At 41.5% G+C, this 18631-nt stretch overlaps 1 protein-coding gene across 3 annotated transcripts in view; it reads right to left on the minus strand.

Annotated features, from left to right (window-relative positions):
* Positions 1–222: 222 nt before the first annotated feature.
* pde4d (phosphodiesterase 4D, cAMP-specific) overlaps positions 223–18631 on the minus strand; it is a 38966-nt gene continuing 20557 nt past the window's right edge. For all 3 annotated transcript variants that reach the window (XM_061277839.1, XM_061277840.1, XM_061277838.1), the window contains 14 exons: positions 18067–18258; positions 16981–17017; positions 16822–16898; positions 16235–16284; positions 13361–13473; positions 7837–7930; positions 7525–7700; positions 7148–7246; positions 6899–7063; positions 6092–6191; positions 5169–5323; positions 4932–5054; positions 4659–4841; positions 223–4574 (listed from right to left, as the gene is read on the minus strand). In XM_061277839.1, coding sequence (XP_061133823.1) covers positions 4071–4574; positions 4659–4841; positions 4932–5054; positions 5169–5323; positions 6092–6191; positions 6899–7063; positions 7148–7246; positions 7525–7700; positions 7837–7930; positions 13361–13473; positions 16235–16284; positions 16822–16898; positions 16981–17017; positions 18067–18258 — 2068 coding nt within the window. In that variant the 3' untranslated portion in view covers positions 223–4070. The remainder of the gene's footprint in view (positions 4575–4658; positions 4842–4931; positions 5055–5168; positions 5324–6091; positions 6192–6898; positions 7064–7147; positions 7247–7524; positions 7701–7836; positions 7931–13360; positions 13474–16234; positions 16285–16821; positions 16899–16980; positions 17018–18066; positions 18259–18631) is intronic.

Genomic DNA, 18631 nt, shown 5'->3' on the forward strand with positions numbered 1-18631 from the left:
TTATGTTTTTTGTCAATATGTAATTTTGTTTTTGCAAAGTTTGACCTTTAATCTTATTTCAAACAGACAACTATTTCAATTAATTTAAAAATGTGTAATTAGTAATTACGTTAAAAATATTTCTGTATTTACTTTTTGTGGGAAAATTGGATACTGCAATATGTAATTTAGCTAAATGTGTCTTTTTGTATGCATAATTGAAAAAAATGATGGAATACCCAATTTAGGCAGAATCAACCCATGCTTTTATTTAATCCATTGCATATAAAACATTTTTTTTCATTCTTTTTACTTTTTTTTTATACACAAAGTGTTATGCTCTACAGTTCTATCCAATAGACTGCAATCAACAAGGATTCCATTAAAATAACATTTGGAATTGTCCTGTGAAACGTCCAGACAAGTTGGCATTCTAAAGACATAACCCCAAAAAATAATTGTCCTGAAGACCTTTTTATTTTCTTCTTCTTTTATTTCAAAGTTACAGTTTGTGTTTTTCCTTTCATACCATTAAAAAATAAAACACAAAGAAGAACAGACTGTTTCCATTGGGCCAGGGCTGTTTAGCATCTACAGTATATGTGTCAGAAGAAGTGTCTCTGTTTGCCGGAGGATTGTGTTCTATTGCCGGAAAGGGAAGGAAGGAAGGAGGGAAGGAAGGGGAATGTGTATTAGCGACACACACACTCATTGTCAGTGTTTCAGCCAAATTTAATGCAGCAGCGGCTGAATGTGCACGTGTGTGTGTGTGTGTCGCCAAGCCTGTGTGCTTTCCATGAGCAAAGGTTTGGCTTCAAACGTGAAACAAAAAGGCATTTTATCAAAAGGTGAGGCCATTGTTACGGTGGCCCAGAAGTAGCAGAAACAAAGAAGCAAAACAAATGTACTTGTTGTGAAAGACCCAATTGTTGATTGATGAAAACATGTTGTGGTTTTTGTTTGGCTGTGACAACTTCACAGTACAAAGTTCCCAAAAATACATTTAAATGTTTGTTTCCCGATTGTAATGCTAAATGTGACTATAAGATACTTTTTATCGATTTATGTAAATTGTTATATATACTGTTGCTACTGACCATTGATTGTTGTTTATTTGTTTCAAAGTCTTTTTTTGTTAAAACTTTTTATGTCACATTTTTTTTCTTTTAAACATTTGGTGGTTCAATTGCGCAGCACTGTGCAACATAATCACTGTATTGTGAAATTTCCATCCCAAATAATATTGTGATTTATGCCACAATTCCAACAACATGGACATTTGTTTTGAGTTTTGCAACTTTGTCCTGGCAGGCCACTGTACGTTTCTAATGCAGCAGCAGAAGAAGATAGAAAGAAAAAAAGGGCGACAGAGTGTTGGATTTAAGGCACAGCCCATGAGCCAAGGAACAGTTGCTTTTTAGAAATTAATTTGGCTTAAACCCCCCTCGTTAGTTACCCCCACCCCAAGCAACAATTTTTCAAAACCTTATGATTATTTGTTTCTCTGACACATTCTCTCAACAAGAGGTACGCGATTACAGCCACACCATCACCAAAAGGGATGATTAAAAGTTGACCATTTACAACAAACGGATGATAGTAATAACATTAATAATAATAATAATGATAATAACTATATAGTATATACACAACAACAAATATCATGTTTGTAAACAGCGGTTAAACCGAAAAAGATCATATTACAGATAAGGGCATCAGGTGAGCATGAGGGATGAGAAATGGAGAGGGAAAACATTTGGCACAAACAAAACGAGAGATCAAATAAAGTAAAATAAATAAAATGAAAAGGAAAATCAGTGTGCAGTCTTCAAGTCTGTTTTTTTCTTTTTTGGCAACTGCTGATTGTGTTTTATGTACACAGAAGAAGAAGGGAAAAATATAAGAATAATATTTGGGTTTTTAAATTGACAAGCTTTTCTATGCTACAGTGACTTAAGTACTGTACCAACTTTATAGGATTCAAATTAAAGGAGGAAACATATATTAACAAGTTATGTGTGGAAATGGTGAAAAAAAGCATTTGGGTGAGGGAGACAAGTTGGGATGTTCGATTAATTTAAGTTGAAAATGAAACAACACCGAACGGAAATAAAAATAAACAATGATATAAAAATGGAAAAAAGCAAGTAAAACAAGTTAACAATATTGGGGGGGGGGAAAGATCAAATTTAAATAAATTACAAACTACCAACTTGAATGCAGTGAAAAAAACAAAACAGATAGTGACAAAACAATAATTAAAAAAAAAAAAAATCACTCCGCTAATCACTAAACGTGGTTACTAGTTGTGTCGAGGACAAATTCTTTGACAAAAGAAAAAAAAGGTGCTTTTTCATTGTATGGACTAGAAAGCATTGCATTGTCTCAAGATGCGTTCAAAAAGAACTGTAGGCAACAAGAAGATTTAAAGGCTTCACCCCACTTCAACTTGTGTTTTTTGTTTTGTTTTTCTACCTCCTCCATGGTCAAAAGAAAAGCTAATCATAAAGTCCTAGCAAGTTAGCCGAGTGGGAGTAGATTAAGGAGTATAAATGCTATCGGAGCAAGTGCAAACACCTCACAAGAGTCTCTCACACACGCACAAAGACCTCATTGTACGCTCAGTAAAACAAAAGTGTAGAAAAGACCAAAAGACAAAGACAGTATCCCTCCACTTTCCAAGGAAGACTTCCACATCCGTAATGTGTTTCTAAAGGCCATCATGCACGCACGCACGCACGCACGCACGCACGCACACACACACACACACACACTGTCAGACTTAGGAGAAGAAGGTCAAAGGATGGAGCAGGAAATACGGCACCTTAGTGTGAACAGGAATATAAAGTTTTCCTGAGTGCAAAAACAACAACAACAAAAAATGACAGAGTACCGGTGGGTGGACATGTTTGAACCAGACGTGCGCTTGGGATGTTTGAGCGGCGCTCATGTGTGCTGGGTGTCGGCTGAAGCCCGATCTATACTGTAGGCCTTTTACAGTCAAAGGCCATTTGAAACCGTGCTGGATTTGCCACAATTCTTTCTTTACTCTGTGGATTATTTCTAGCTGTTCTGTTCAGTTGTAATTTGCAAGGTGGCGGTTGTTACCATTAGCTGGTGAGAAGCACAGGACAGTCAGGTGTGGACTTTTTGACATTGTGGGGTTTATTTCAACTACTCAAGATGCAAGAGGCTAATTTGTGGATTATTTTTAGTCGTTCTATTCATGCTGATTTCACAAGAGGGCAATTATCATGGATAACTGGCACGGATATAAATAATAATCATATGACACAAAAATTGCATGTCAATGTCTGCCACAGCTTTTTTTTAACTCTGGATTTTTTCTTGTTATTCTATTTATTTCTATTGCAAAGTGGCGATTATTATTAATTACATGACACGCACATTGCCCATCTGTACGCGCACGAGGCGGAATTTTTTTTACTATTTTGAACTGCCTTGGTTTTATTCTGTGGATTATTTCAAGTTTTTTCATTTATTTTTTCTAATCTAATAATGTCGGCGTTGCATGTTGGTTCCAAATCGTGCCGGGCTACCTCTGAGGTGAAGTGTACACATCACAACTAAACATTGTGGACTCAAGCACGGTTCAAATGGCCTAGCGAGCATGCGTGAAATTTTGCAGCATCATCTTTTGCTCGTGGGCTACAGTCTAGAGCAGGCTTAAGGTGTAAGTCAAGTCAAAAAAGGTCTTCACAACATGTTCTAAACGACCTCACTAGTCTAAATACAATATTTCAGATTAATGTTGTGTTTATGGAACATGAATTAATTAAATTATTTAAATCTACCCGTTTTTATCATTCTCAAGGGGCGGCCATTCTGCCTTGTACGGCAATTCGCTGCTGACAAAGACAGATTCTACTTAATTCATGTTCCACAAATACAGCACATATCAGAATGCTGTGTATAGAGAAGCGGAGATTTTGGACTTGACTTCCCCTTTAAAAGCAGTGTCTGAGCAGGGCAGAAGGGGAACATACAAGTAAGATAAAAACATAACCCCCCCCAAATAAAAATTCTATAAATAATCATTACTAAGAAGCAGTTCATCACTCCCTAAACTGTTATGTGTCGGGAGATTTCACTTCCGGCTCATCTTCCTTCCCTTCCGCCTCTTCTTCTTCCTCCTCCTCCACGACACATGTTTGCGAGCAGGGAGAGTCACCTTCCTCGGCGACCTCCTCTTCCTCGGCCACCTGCTCGTCCAAGGGAATCTCAGTGCATTCCGAGTCCTGCGTGCAGAGAGTTTTGGAGTCCGTGCAGCTGTTTTCATCCTCGTCCTCATCTTCCTCTTCTTCTTCATCCTCCTCCGGCTGGCTGCCGCTGTCTTTCTCCGTGTCTGACTCGCCGTCCTCCTCCAGTGTCAGCTCAAACTGGAACTTGTCCCCGCCCGGGTGCCGCCCGCCGTCCTCGGGCTCGTCCAGGGTGGGCGAGGGGCTTTGGGGGATGGTGCTTTGGTACCACTCCCGGTTGTCCTCAAGCGTGTCCAAAATGTCCTGAGCGTCCGGATGCACTAGGTCGGCCCACGTCTCCCACAGGGGGTGCACGATGTAGTCGATGAAACCCACCTGCGCATCGGGGGACACTTCATGAGAACTGATCTGGTTGGTCCAACCCAACACGAACCACCAAAGAGGCACAAAGAGTCTCACCTGGCTCTTTTCGACAGAAGCGTTGTGCTTGTCGCACATAGGGCTGATCTCCATGCCTCGCTCCCTCTCGCGGTCGCCCTGGCTGAAAAATTCTTCCATGATGCGGTCGGTCCACTGCCTGTACAGCTGCAGCGGCTTGGTGGGGTTGCTTAGGTCGGCGCAGTGAACCATGTTCTGCAGAACCTACAAATCAAGTTGGTGATTATTATTTAAAAAGTTTTCAATTGGGCTTTGGAATAGACCATGTTTAGGACGGATGATGTGAAAATGGACCTGTATCCGGTCGGAGTAGTTGTCCAGCAGCAAGACTCCTGAGCTGGTCACCTTTTTAGTTTCCACCATGGTTTTCAGATCAGCCAGTAGATTCATGTGCTTGGACATGTCAGTAGCCAACACCTAAGATGGAAAGCAGCAAGTTCGGACTCATCAGGAGAACAAATCAACACTGGAAGATTTAAACACAACTGTAAAGTGATTGATAGACAGACAGACAGATGTTTTTGCACTCACAATGTCGATGACCATCTTGCGCAATGATTGTCGTTGTTTTTTGGTGAGATTCTGGAAGATGTCGCAGTTCTCCTCCTGCAGGAGCTTGAAGCCCACGGCCAGGTGGTGGTTCTCCAGTACTGATGCGTCGTTGTACATCAGCGCCAGTTCAGAGTCTGCCGGAACGGAAAGTGAGACAATTAAGCTGAGTAAGGAAAAGGTTTTTCTTATTTTCTTCAAAATTTAACGTTTTGGCGGTGACGTAACAAAAGGTGAAGAAAAGCTCTGCGAAGATTTTCCAAATGCACTTGAAGTAACGATGATTGGCAGGAAATAGTGCTATTTATAACGGCTGTGCCATTTCGTTCAACGCAGCTCGTGAAGCAACTTGTTCTCAAAGTGACTCTGCTGAGTTTCCCAGAAGTGGCGAATAATGTTGAGTTGAAGCTAAACAGCACGTTTGATGAGCCACTTTGAACTCCTGACAGCCCGAGGTCACCTGTCTTCACACGTGAACAGATGCACACACGTGAAGCTCTGCCACGTGGACCTCGCATTTGTTCAAGTCTGTGTGTACGTGTGTGTAATTGATTTTTCTTTTTTAAAATATGAAAGAAACATTTAATTTCTTACATTTGTAATATGAATAGGAGCAAACTGTATTTCCCTGTCTAAAAAGTTTTTCCGTGGAGCACTTACGGATTTCATAAATATTCAAAATACTACAGTAATATGCTTTTGATTATTAAATATAATTGATCTTCGCTTTTCTAGGACTGCCGGGACAGGTCGGTTCTAATCGATTCAATGTTGACAATCAAATGACCTGAATGAAAGAAAATATTCACAAGCAAACACATTGTGTGTGTGTGTGTTCCCACGTGAGGAGTATTGTGTGACCAAAAGTGATGTAGGCGCTAAGATAGCACCGCTTATAAACTCACTGGTGTTGATGAGGAACTGGTTAGATACTCCTGGGTGGTCCACGTCGTGAATGGCGCTGGCAAAAATGGCGGCAAGGATCTCCAGGTCCGTGAACACTGCCTGTCAGCAAGGGAGAGAGAAAGGAAGGGGGAATCAGAAAAGCACAAGTTAAAAATATCCCCACAAGCACGAGCCATTGATTGCAGTGAGCTCGGGTTTGATTGAAGATTATTGTGGCGTGCTCACTGGTGCGTTCATGCTCGTGTGTATGCGAGCGTGAACGCGCTTCTTCTTCAGTACACGGTGTTACGAGACTAAAAACATCACTTTCCGAGAAAAAAACTCTTTGCTAAGAACACTGACAAAGTGTTGTGGGGAAAAAAGGTCATGAGAAAAAGTCAGTGTTAGGAGAGATACAATTTTGCAAGTAATTTTGCAATACGTCACGAAACTAAAGATCATGATTTTATGACAGGAAACTCAAGGTGATGAAAATTAAATTGAAATGTTACGTATGGCACTAGAGATGTCATTTTACAGGGAAAGTTTTCCAACAAAAATGACAAACTTACAAGAATAAAGATGGAATTTAATGGGAAATAAAATTGTGTCAACATTTCTAGGGTTATGAAAAGAGAAAAATGACACAATGGCATTACAAGGGTAAAAAAAAAAAAAATCACAATAGTACAAGAAAAAACATTTTTAAAGATAAATGCCACAATTTGACAATTAATATACCAAAGAGGGATGAGGTCTCAGTTTTGCAAATAAATAAATAAATTAATAAAAACCAAAAAATGTGTGTGTGTGTGTGTGGTCCTGACCTCAAGCGCCGGTGTGGAAAGCAGCACGTGGGTAGACTGTGTGACGTCAGCAGCGTGGATATTGTTATGGTAGGCCACGTCGCCATGATAGTGGTCCTCCAAGGTCATCAAATAGGTAATAAAGGTGTCCAGTGGAATTTTAAAGGTTTTCAACAAGTCTCGCTCCTGAAACAAACAGCAAAGAATTCGTTTTTCAAATCCAAAGGCTAACTTAATACTGTTTGGTGAGCGGGAGGCAAGACGTGCTACCTGGAATATGGTGTACATCATGACTGTCAGTGGCCGATTCCCAGAGAATTCGGAGATCTTAAAAACGTTAAGGCCCCATTTGTTCACTTGTTCCAGCTCCTGTTGGAGAATCACAGGAAATATTTCAAAGCCAAACCGACACAATTAAAGCACGACTTTGTTGTCATCTTGGTGTTGTTAGGTTGAATTCATTGATGGCGTTTTTTTGTTATTTGTAACGTTGATTTTGAACTACTCAGTTGTTACACAGTCTGTTAGCTCCATCTAGTGGCAAAAACATAATACTGCAGACAAGCGATGAGCTTTTCTGGTACATGGTATGACAGCATAGACAGTAAAGGTTGAATGGAACAAGGAAAAAAAAAATAGGCGCATACCTTGCCCAGCTCATCTTCCGTCTCCGTCTTGACGCCAAAGCGAGCGATGTTGGAGTTGGTGAGGCTGGACGAGTGTTGCAACTTCTTGACACCGCTGATCTGAGACATAGGCTTGTTGTTCTTCTCCTTATCCTTTTGAGACTGAGGTGACGGCATCTCGACCTCATGTTGCTTGTCTGCAAAAGTCGGAAGAATCAGATGTTGGTCCAAAAAGCTGATAGAGGATTTAGCATGAAGATCAAATAGGAGACAATATGGCGCCTCTTAAAAAAATTGTAGAATATAGAAAAAATATAGAAGAACCAGTCTCACCTAGGAAGGTGCTGGAGATGAACTCAGACACCTGATTCCCAGAGCGACTCATCTCTGACAGGTGAGTCAGTTCTCGATTTAACATCCTTTTGAACTGCAAAAAAACACACGTGTCTCTTTATAGGGTTACTTCGGGACGTGCCGCATGGAATACAACAAATACATGAACAAAACATTCTAGACGTAAGTACTGGCTCATCCATTTATCCAGTAGGTTGGTTCTTCCACATCACGCTAATCCAACCATCAGCAGCAAACAACCTTCCTTCCCCAAACCGTTTGCACACATTTTTCCAAAATGTATGAAAAGCATAAACTAATCAATCTATCGTGCGATATGTCTCAAGGTTGTCAAGATACAAACATGGAATACAAAAACAAATTCTAACTTGAGGTTAAAACCTCAGACTGAAACTGTATAAACAAAAATGAGAAGAAACTGTAGCCAAGAACGGGATTAAGGTAAGCACCCAATGTCAACTGGGGCAGGTGTTAGCTCGCCCACAACCCTATTAAGGATAAGCCTGATAGAAAATGGATGGATATGCCTATGATAAGTTTGCCTTTTGTTACCATGACAACCAGGGCACGGCTAGGGCATGCGATCAAGCTTTGTCACGATATTTTGGGCAAAGGTGCCCCGTCGTTTGGACCAAATACAAAGGAAGGATTTAACCATTGTAACAACATTTTCAAAAAGCAAAATAAACAACCAGGTGACTCCAGAGTAGGATCTGGACGAATTAAATAAAAAATTAATCTCGAAATCATCATTGTAAAGATTTTTTCCTGATTGGATGCCTTGCGAATGCACCGCCATCTTTCGCCGTAACCTAATATTTAGTACAGCATTTCTCGCGTAACAGTCAGTTTGTGCCTGTCCCTTACGTCACGCGGGTCTAATTGAAGTGGCAGGAGCTCATTTATCAGTTGCGGTTTTGTGATTTGATGGATTGAGGGTGCTTGAAATCGGAGGATTTTCCATAGTGCTTCCATAGCAAAATTACGCAACAACAACAACTCATAAAATAATATAAAAAAAAGAGAGAGAATAAGTAAAAGAGTCACTTCCTTCAGGCTAACCACATTATGCATGCATATTGACAGAAACACAGGAATCGGTATTTACTATTGATCACTTGAAATAGACCATTACGGTGCCACGAGAGTGCTTGCTGCGCTATTGTTTGTGCTATTGAATAACACCTCCCGTTTTTTTAATGGACACAAAGGTTCATCTGAAGAACACTTTTGTGATTCATAAAATAAAAACTCTGAATACTGAAAAGTGACGAAAAACACATGACTCAAATAAATAAACAAGCACACATAAATGAATGAATAGTCATTCGTGTTTCATTGCCTTGTTCCAGCCTGAAAAGCTGTATGACGCACACGAAGCTCTCCAGAGGACGGCTAAACCTTTGTCACGTTTAAAATTTTCAATTAAGATTGTTACATATTTATTTTAATGAGTAGCATAGTAGCATTAAAAATAATTTGGCTTTTTTAAATAACCCATAGAAGAATTCAGAAAATGGCTGGATGGAAAAACGATGAAGCTTACCTAAAATAAAAAAAATAGACATACACCTAAAGTATATAAATAAAATTCAATAACCATAGGAAACTAATGATACAACAGAAGAACATTCCTCCCCATATAAAAACTAAACAAAGTCAGTTTTTAATCACAGAAAAGTTCATGTTATTATAGCACTAGTAAGCAGTGAGATTTTTATAGCTTTGAACAAGTCAGGTAATGAACAGTATCTCTGAATACGTATGATTTTTTTGTTCCATTTACAGCCCGTTATCGTCATCATCTCAGAGGATACACTAAAAAGTGTGTCATTCTATTAATATTGCATTTTTGTAAATGTAATGAAAGATGAAATGACCAATAAAGGGTTATAAAACCAACATTTTTATTATCTATGACTATTCCAGCTAAAATAACATCTTACCTTAATGTATCCCCAGGATACAGAGAACAAATAATTAACTTCAGGCATTTTGGCAAAACAAACAAAAGTGAAAGCCACAAAAGAGAAAGTGGAAAATGTAAAGTTCCCAAGATTAAAGCTGAAGTTCAGAGTGTCTTCATGATGCTTCCCATCCCGCTAGCATCCGCTGAGGAACGTCAGGTAGAATGTGACTCCCTCAAAGATCAAGCAGGAGCACATTGTGACGGATTGTGCATCCTCGTGAGGGATGCGGGGAGCAGATCGGATGCGAGGATTAGAAAAATAACAAAAGGATGGACCGCCACAGGGAAGAGATGGGGAAGCAGTGGAATATTTGTGTCATGTCCTTCCTTGCCTGCTCGGCTAAGCTGAGAGGGAGCGACATGATCCTCCCCCGCGACGCACAGTCTGCTCCTGAAGCAACGGCAGCCAATCGAGACGGGGCACGGGCGGACGGTGAGCTCTCCTTGCTTTTTGATTGGTTTGGACGCCAGCAGACTTGAGGTCACCAGCTGAGCGATTGGCCCGAAATTGTGGAAAATGTACAGTCCTGCGCCTCCATGCTGGGGCATGCGTGTGCATCGGCATACGTGTGTGAGATCATATGAGAAGATGTGTACTGTGCGGTGACTAAAGAGATCCAATGTTAAAGGAAGCTGAGCTCACACATTTAACACTGAGTCATTGGGATGATGTCAGTGAAAAATGTCAGAAGAAAAATTAAATAATTAATGCTGACAAATCAAAGGTGGCAAAAATACTTACAAACTGTACTTATCAAACAAACAAGTAAGTCTTTTGCTGTCTGGCATCTGTCTTTTATTGAAAATGTGTAAGTGACAGTTACATACAGGGGGTGTCAAAATGAATCGATTAATCGAAAACAATTCCTATGTCAAGATAATCGTCTTATATTTTAAAAAGCCAGTGATCGATTTTTTTCAAATCTTCTAATTTTAGGCTCTCTAAAGTTGCTTGATTTGTTTTAGTCCTTCATGGAAGCAAACTGATTTTGTATTTAATCAAAGTAAGACATTAGCAAACATCTGCTTTTACTTTAGAAAACAATGCCCATCAATCTTTTATGTGTGATATTGCTTGACTGCTGTTTAGTTGTTTTTTCATCACTAAATAATACCAAATTAATTTGCTAATAAATTCTAATCAAAATAATATCCATAATTTGTATCTGATTAATCGATGGAGTTATTGATAGAATAATCAAATCTAAAAATATTTGATATAGTGACAGCCCTAAATTACAATGGCCTGGGATCAAACCCTGTGATAATAATATTGTGATCCCAGTCTGCTACAACTTGGCTTGACTTTTTTTCCGACCAAGAAAAATGATCAATTTTGCTGTAAAAGCTCAGAATTTGACTTCACTTGAGTGGTGAGGGCTGTTTTGGGAGATGAATAGAACACAATGTCATTGTCAGGATGTAAAATGTATTGAAAATGGAGCGAACGAAGAGCAAGCATCTTGTCTGACTTTGCAGTGGGAGTCATTTACAGCTAAAGTGAAGCAGATGAGGCCACTGGCTGATCACAAACGCGCATGAGCACATGCTCGTGTATCTCTTATGCAATGCACACTCGTACGTATAGATCACCGGGAAAGGAGGTGTGAACAAAAGGTATCGGGTACAAATTGCAAAGTGTCACACCAGTCTGAGCCAGGCCCCCAAAGCAATTTGTTCTTTGGCACACTGACCAAAAATATCTACTCCTTTCTAAAGAACACCTGCACATGCTAATGTGATCGCCACTGAAATAAAATAAGGTATCGTATATGACCACTTTTTTAAAACACTTTTTAACTGTTTATATATGTTATGTGTTTGTTCTTTAGGTATTTTTTTGGTCTTGTTTACAAAAAGGATGATTGATTTTACTGATGGATGTGGAATATTTGATACCAATAAATAACTTTGCCCAAAATACACTCAAATTGAATATTTATTTTTTATTTTTAAGCTCACCTCTGAATCACTATGCAAATATCCATCCATTATCTGAATCACCTATCCGCACAACACTGCTACCTACTGGATGTGAAGGGTACTCCGTCTAAGGAACTGTTATAGAAACAGTCAACATGGAAATAAAAAAACACTAACTGCTCCATGGGTCTGCAAATAAATCTCCATTTCCATTGCCCGTCACGTCCGGGTTCCAATCCGCAAAAAATTCCAATCAGCATCCTAGTTACAGATAGACTGATTTGTTTTTCTCAGTTAATCTTCTACTTATCTTTGGTGAACATTCAAACAAAAACAAAGAGCACAGGGATTTCCTAGCGTCTGTAGTATCTCCTTAAGTTAAATGAAAATGTTGATGGATAGATAATATTTAAATAATACAATGAAACCTGTTGTGTCCGTACTAAAAGCACGAGAGTGGAAATTTTCATAGGATGGCCAAGAAATGATTGGCTGTTAGCATTCCCATATTAAACAAATCAGGAACAACTCCGTCTTTTAGTGAATGCACCATCTACAAGGTGGCCGCATTTAGGCCTGTAGCTGTTGCCATGGCAACCAAATATTGTAAAGCTGTGGATGCTAGGTGGTGATGGTGGCAGTTTTTTTTTTGGGGGGGGGGGGCACAACACATATTCCCGCTTTTATATGATCTCACATGTCTGGTGCCAGTTGACATCAGTCCTTTTTGTGCCTTTGTCTTGCCATTTCCATCATCCACCTACTTCCCCCCCTTTTTGTGTGACATCACAAGGTGTGACATCATTGCAGCTGATCAGCATTCAGAGTGTGCTGCACACACACACGCACGCACGCACGCACGCATAGCGCACACACTGACGCTGACTGAGCATGCTCCCTGGCTGCCCGATGATGCTATTGCTGGCACGCTAAACGCGATGTGCTGACAATGCTAAGAGATGAGCGGCTGCCATTAGTGACGTAGAGACGACACGGGGTCAGCATAACTGCGGATGTGCACTACACGTACGTGCTTCAACTTGAGGATCAACCTCTCAAAGGTGATGCTTCTGTGCAAATCTTGAAGAGTGATTTTTTTTAATTATTATTAACCCTCCCACTTTTTGCTCCTTCCACATCAACTGATCTAAACCATTCAAACTTCCAAGTTTCTTTTTTTTCCCTGCAATGCCATGTTGCCACATTTTCAAATGATCAATCACAAGTGTCCCTTTTAGAACAGGCCCGCAGACAAGCTCATGTGGCCCTTGAGTGGAGCCCGCGAGCACCTCGCTGTTGACCCCCGATTGACCCCGTCATGTGTATGACGGCTTTCACCTCCGAAAAATCATCACACCTCCCACAGCTTTCCTCCCCAAAACATTTTAGCCACACCCCTTTTTCAACCACACCTCAAAACAAAGCCTGTATAGTGAAAAGCCAACCAAGAAATATGACACATCATGTCATCACACATCATCATCCTCATCATTTTGTGCTGGAAATAAAAAGGTCACACAGCACAGATGCCTGGCACTCTCTGCAGTTGAGTAAACAAACCTCCAGGCCACTAAATGAGGAACAACAGTACACATGATTGGTCATCCTTACCTTATTGGAGGCCATCTCGCTGACTGAGTGTCTGGTCTGCAGGGTCTCCAGCTGGTCTAGGCACCAGTCCAGCTCCTCCAGAGTTTCAGTGGCCAGTTTCTGGTAGGCCTCCTCTGCAGGAACGAGACAGGACGGTAAGGGGTCAGTTAGGGCCCGCTTCAGGGGGCTAGTGGACGGCCCAGGCCCGAGGTCTCCCACCCCACACACGGCTAAGCTGGGATACCCCGAGTAGACACATGGGTGACTCTTCATACTGGACGGACCAGCTCTTGGGGAAAGGTGTGCGTGTGTGTGTCTAGGGAGTAGGGCCTTGGGGTCCCTGTGTCCAAGAACAGAATCCTTAGTCCTCTTCTCCGAAAGTCAGACAGATTCGACGTCAGCCAGGAAGATTAAGACTGTCCAGATGCTAATGGAGGGTAACAACGATTCGCCATAGAAGCTGCCCAAGCGGAGAGCCCACGCGCACGCTCACGCCACTTCCTGCCTTAGCAGCTCCACAATGTCATTCATATGAAAGGTGTAATTCCAGTCATGTAGCAGGATGATGAGCAGTCTGCCCAGCAGGCTTGGGAGGAGGGAGGATGGAGGAGACACATCGGATCCGACCGGGGGGCTCACAAACGCCTCGGATCCCCGCCGAAGCATCCTGACATGACTACCAAACACACACGCACGCTCACGCACCGCAGCGCACGTAACACTAGCACATGATGCTTCAGCCGCCGCGTGTGCAAATGAAAACATCCATGGTATCCGTGAGGGTAGATTCCTGTATGCTAGCCAGACAGATGCTGTGTGTGTAAAGAAATGGAGGTGGTGCTCAGGGATGAGGGGATAGGAAGGGGGGGGGGGGGGTATCTGCTGTTGCTTCGGCGTCCCTGGTAGCCAAAACGTGCTGTACCTTAAGCCTGAGAGGACTGCACTGTAGATGAGATAGGGAGGGCGACAACACATGGACTGGATTATAAGAGGAGCAGGAGAGCGCCATGGCAGCTCCTGCTATATCGTGCACGTCAAATATATGATCAGCATACAAATGCACCGAGCAAGGAGGTAAGCAATTAACATGGCGTCCAAGATGATAGACGCCAAAGCTAATGCTATGTGATGAGGGGAGAATAAAATCGGTCCTCTGCGTATTTGCGGTTTACTATTCACAAATTTACGTACTGGTGTGTTTTGTGAGGAACCTATCCGCAGCTCCTCACTAAAAAAACTCAGCTATGGCCATTTTCTGTAATTTTTCTGAAACACCACAAGATGCCGCCAAAGCTACATCTAAATGAAAAAGTAGCACAATGGATATCAAGGAATATGATAGATTTCCTTGTAACACTTATTAAGAGACATCGTCCATCCCAAAACAACTTGAAGAACAAGAACATAATTTTGGAAAAATTGATTGTAGAAAGGCTTGATAAAAAACATTTGTAAGCATAGTTTTGGTTGAACTCCAAAGTGTATATGACATTTGGGGCATTTATCTTCTGCACACCGAATCAAATCAAAATGCCGCCATCTTCCTTTAGGGCTTTAATGAGATACATATAACGTTGACATCGAGTGACAACAGCATCAGTGCGGTCACACAAAGCGTTCGTCATGAAGAAGCTCCTATGTCACCGGCTATTGTCAACAAGATCCTCCTACTCCTCTTTCTGTCACAATAATCCTCCTTCCTCTCTCTCACTCATCTTGTCTGTCTGTCGTCTTTCTTCCCAGTTTGCCCTCCCCGGCTGGGGTGTCAGCGATTGGGGTGCTACCCTTTCTGACAGCGACTGCACTGACGTCAATGACATTCTTCTCATGCTTAGTGCGACATCAGACACCGGGTGCTCCGAGAGGCCACTCTGCTGCTGCACAGACGCACGGCTGCAGACAAACCACGAAGCGGAGCGCTCGGGCAGGCGAAACTGGACCGGGAGGAAGAAAAAGAGGCACCCTGAACATCAACGGCCACAGTTGATTCTTAAAACAGAGTGATGGGAAGGTCATTTGTACTTATAATATGATTTAATGTAGTTCTGAGCCAAGGGTGTATCAAATTCTTGACTCAATTAAAAACTGTGGCAATTGATTGAATGCATCTCCAAACCAGTTGGGCGCACTAAGTGGCTGTTGATGCAACTATTCAGCTATTTATTTCTATTATATACTATAAAAATACACGCCCGCCTGCACACACGCGCACTAAATTTGAGAGAAAGGCCTTGTCTGATTTACTTCAACCATGAGCTAATCTTCCATCGATGAAGTCCCTGCCTTGCCGTTGCAGGTCGTCAATATTCTCAAATAACCACTACCGTGACTCACAGCTGTCACCAGTTTATGGCAGGGCCCATAATGGCCACTAACCAGTATGATTGTCCTCTAAATATAGCGCAGCATCGACAGACGTCCCATATAAAGGAGCGGGCGATTTATCGGCAAGTAGATAATCTTGATTTTTTTTTTTCAATGCAGTGAAACCTCCTATTTCCATGCATAAATAAATGCATGTGAAAATGAAATGTGAATTTTACTATGAATAATCTAGGGCATAGGATAACACAAAACTCTTGGATTTGTTTTTTTAATTTTTAAGTAAGAAACATGTCATGGGCACTAAATTTAGTGTCTGGCACAGATGTAAAAAAACGACAGTGGGTCATAAATTGGCCCCGGACCATAGTTTGGACATCCCTGGTCTATATTGTGAGATATATCAAAGTGAAATACCTGTCTAGGACAAGTGTGTTCTTACCACCAAAAAAAGAGAGCTCATCTCAACAACATCATTGCCAGTAACAACAATGTTCATCATAAAATTGGTCAGAAAGTTTCATATGGTATTTTGAACACACAGTGGATGTAATACTGACATCATAGACTGACCTGTAAAGGTGGTCTTGGTGATGGGTGGTGGGTTGCACATGGGTGATCTCCTGTTGTGAGGAAAAAAAACACACGTCATATATTTGCAAATATTAGCCAAGTGTGTTAAAACTGCAGCCGGGAAGAAGACATCACTGAAATTATATTAAACACTGTTTGCAACATAAAGTTGCCCAGAATACTTCACAGGGAACACGTCTGTTTATTTGATCTGTTTAAATGCTTGGTAAATGTTGCTGTTTTGGTTAGCAACATAGTTCCAAAGAGCTCACCACTTAAAACAGTATTTCCTATTCTGATTAGCAACAGTGTTAAATCGAGGCCAGAGGTTGTTATGTGTGCACAATCAGGTTTATAAACTCAGATAATTACACTTCCTACACCTTTTTCCCCCTTGGATGGCAAAACAGAGGCATATATTGGACAGAGGCATTTATTTATTACACTTGGATCATGCATGCAGCAACTAAAAGTAATAAAAGGCTGTAAAGCTGTTGATGTAGTACCACTGACGAACAGAGGAGGGGGTACAAAACCATATTTTGAGGTAGAGCTGACATTTTCCCACAAAGGGGGCGCAAACGTACTTATTCGACGCTCTGTCTTGCTGCAGGTTGGTTAATGCTCCAAAGTTATTCCGTACAGTTCTTAGGCTGGCAAGGACCTGTAAGGCAGAAAGTGAGAATTGTGTTTTTAGTATGACTTGCAATTGTGAAGCCTGAACAAATGGGGTTGAAAATGATTACCTGTGCAAATGGCGTTACAATCATGTCGTCACCATGGCTGGAATACACAAGAAAGAGAATTTGAAGTAACAGTATGTAAAGATTTTACTGGCTACTATGCTTGTGGACATCTTGTGGACAAGCGCAAAAAGATGGGGTGTCGTCATATGAGAAGTTTCAATGTCTGTCATGCGCTCCATCATGTCGATTTCACATCATCAGCTGTTAAGGCACTCGTGTCTCTTGTAAGCCGGCTTTCGGTATGCGGCTGGCGCAACGTTGCTGTGACGCAGAGAAAGCTTCCACGCACAAGGATTTCCTATTCATGGATTCTGGGAAAAGCCAACAGGATGGAAGGTGAGGGAGAGGCCTTTACGCAATTTGCTCCCTCTTGAAAGGAATCCAAACTACAGAGAGGGTGAGTCACGCACACGAGTGGTGGTGACCTCAAAGCTCCCCGTCAACATTTGATCAGGTGATCGGTGAAACGTAACACACATGACATGCTGGCCGCGTAATGTCTTAACGCAGGTGATTACTTTTTCGTCCATTCATTACTATTTTTCTCACCTTCCCTTTCAGGCTCGATCAAAAAGCTAAATTTTTGCCCAATAAATCCATTTCCCGTTTGACTGCTTCATGTCAGCGGATAGCAGCGGGGGAGCATGCTATCGTTATACAAAGGAGGCAGTGTCAATCAAGGTGAGCATTATTATTTTGGTGAATGCTAAATTTTCAATACAAGCAAGATTTTTTCGGGGCAAGTGTTGAGTCGATAAAGAACAGTGTGTCAACGGCAGGGGTTTATTCAGTCATTTAAGATTCTTCAGACGGCGCGCGATATGCGATAAGAATAGATGTGACACCACTCGGCGAGCTGTTGGTGATGCACACTTCCTTCCAGAGCCAAAGGTGGACGATGTGGCAGCTTTATGACCTGTGCTGATAAACATCCAGCTGTGGCACTCAGACACACACTCAGACAGGCAAAAAAAAATAAAAAATAAAAAAGAGTCTAAAAATAGAATAAAAAGCTTTCAGCGCAAGAGAACATTGGGGTGGATTTTTTTAAAAAATGAAAAAGAATTAATGGTCCGAAGCACTCACATGTCGCTGGCGATGGAGGAGTTTCGGGACATCGACTTGGGTGAGAGGTCGTAGTCGCTGTCTGAGCGGTACAAGAACGACTCCCTCCGCTGGCTGTGGACAAAGTTGGCCTGCAGGATGAGGCCCGATCCTGGACTGGCCATCGGGTCCAGCGGGCTGCGACCTGATGATGTTCCATTGTCCACGTCGAAACTACAAAAACAAAAAGAAACAAATGTTAACAGGGCCGTGATATGTGAAAATCGGGGATGTTCTGCACCCAATATATTATTACAACTTGACTTCCCCTTTAACGTATATATAAACTAAACATGTATTCTGTATCCAGTAAGTGTATTCTAACCTATTTGGACTATATTAAAAAAAAATAATAATAATAATTTATTTTCTCAAATAAAGGACCATTTTTATCCTTTTTCATGACCTTCCTCAACAATCTATTTTAGAAATCTAACTTTGCCCTTGAGTACAACCCCTGCACTGGGGGATGCCACTGGCTTACAACTCAAACAGCAAATCATTGCCACCTCGGCAACACCAACCCGAACGCCTTAGTCTCCAGAGA

Source organism: Syngnathus typhle, linkage group LG5 (genome assembly GCF_033458585.1).
Source record: "Syngnathus typhle isolate RoL2023-S1 ecotype Sweden linkage group LG5, RoL_Styp_1.0, whole genome shotgun sequence".
NCBI lineage: Eukaryota > Metazoa > Chordata > Actinopteri > Syngnathiformes > Syngnathidae > Syngnathus > Syngnathus typhle.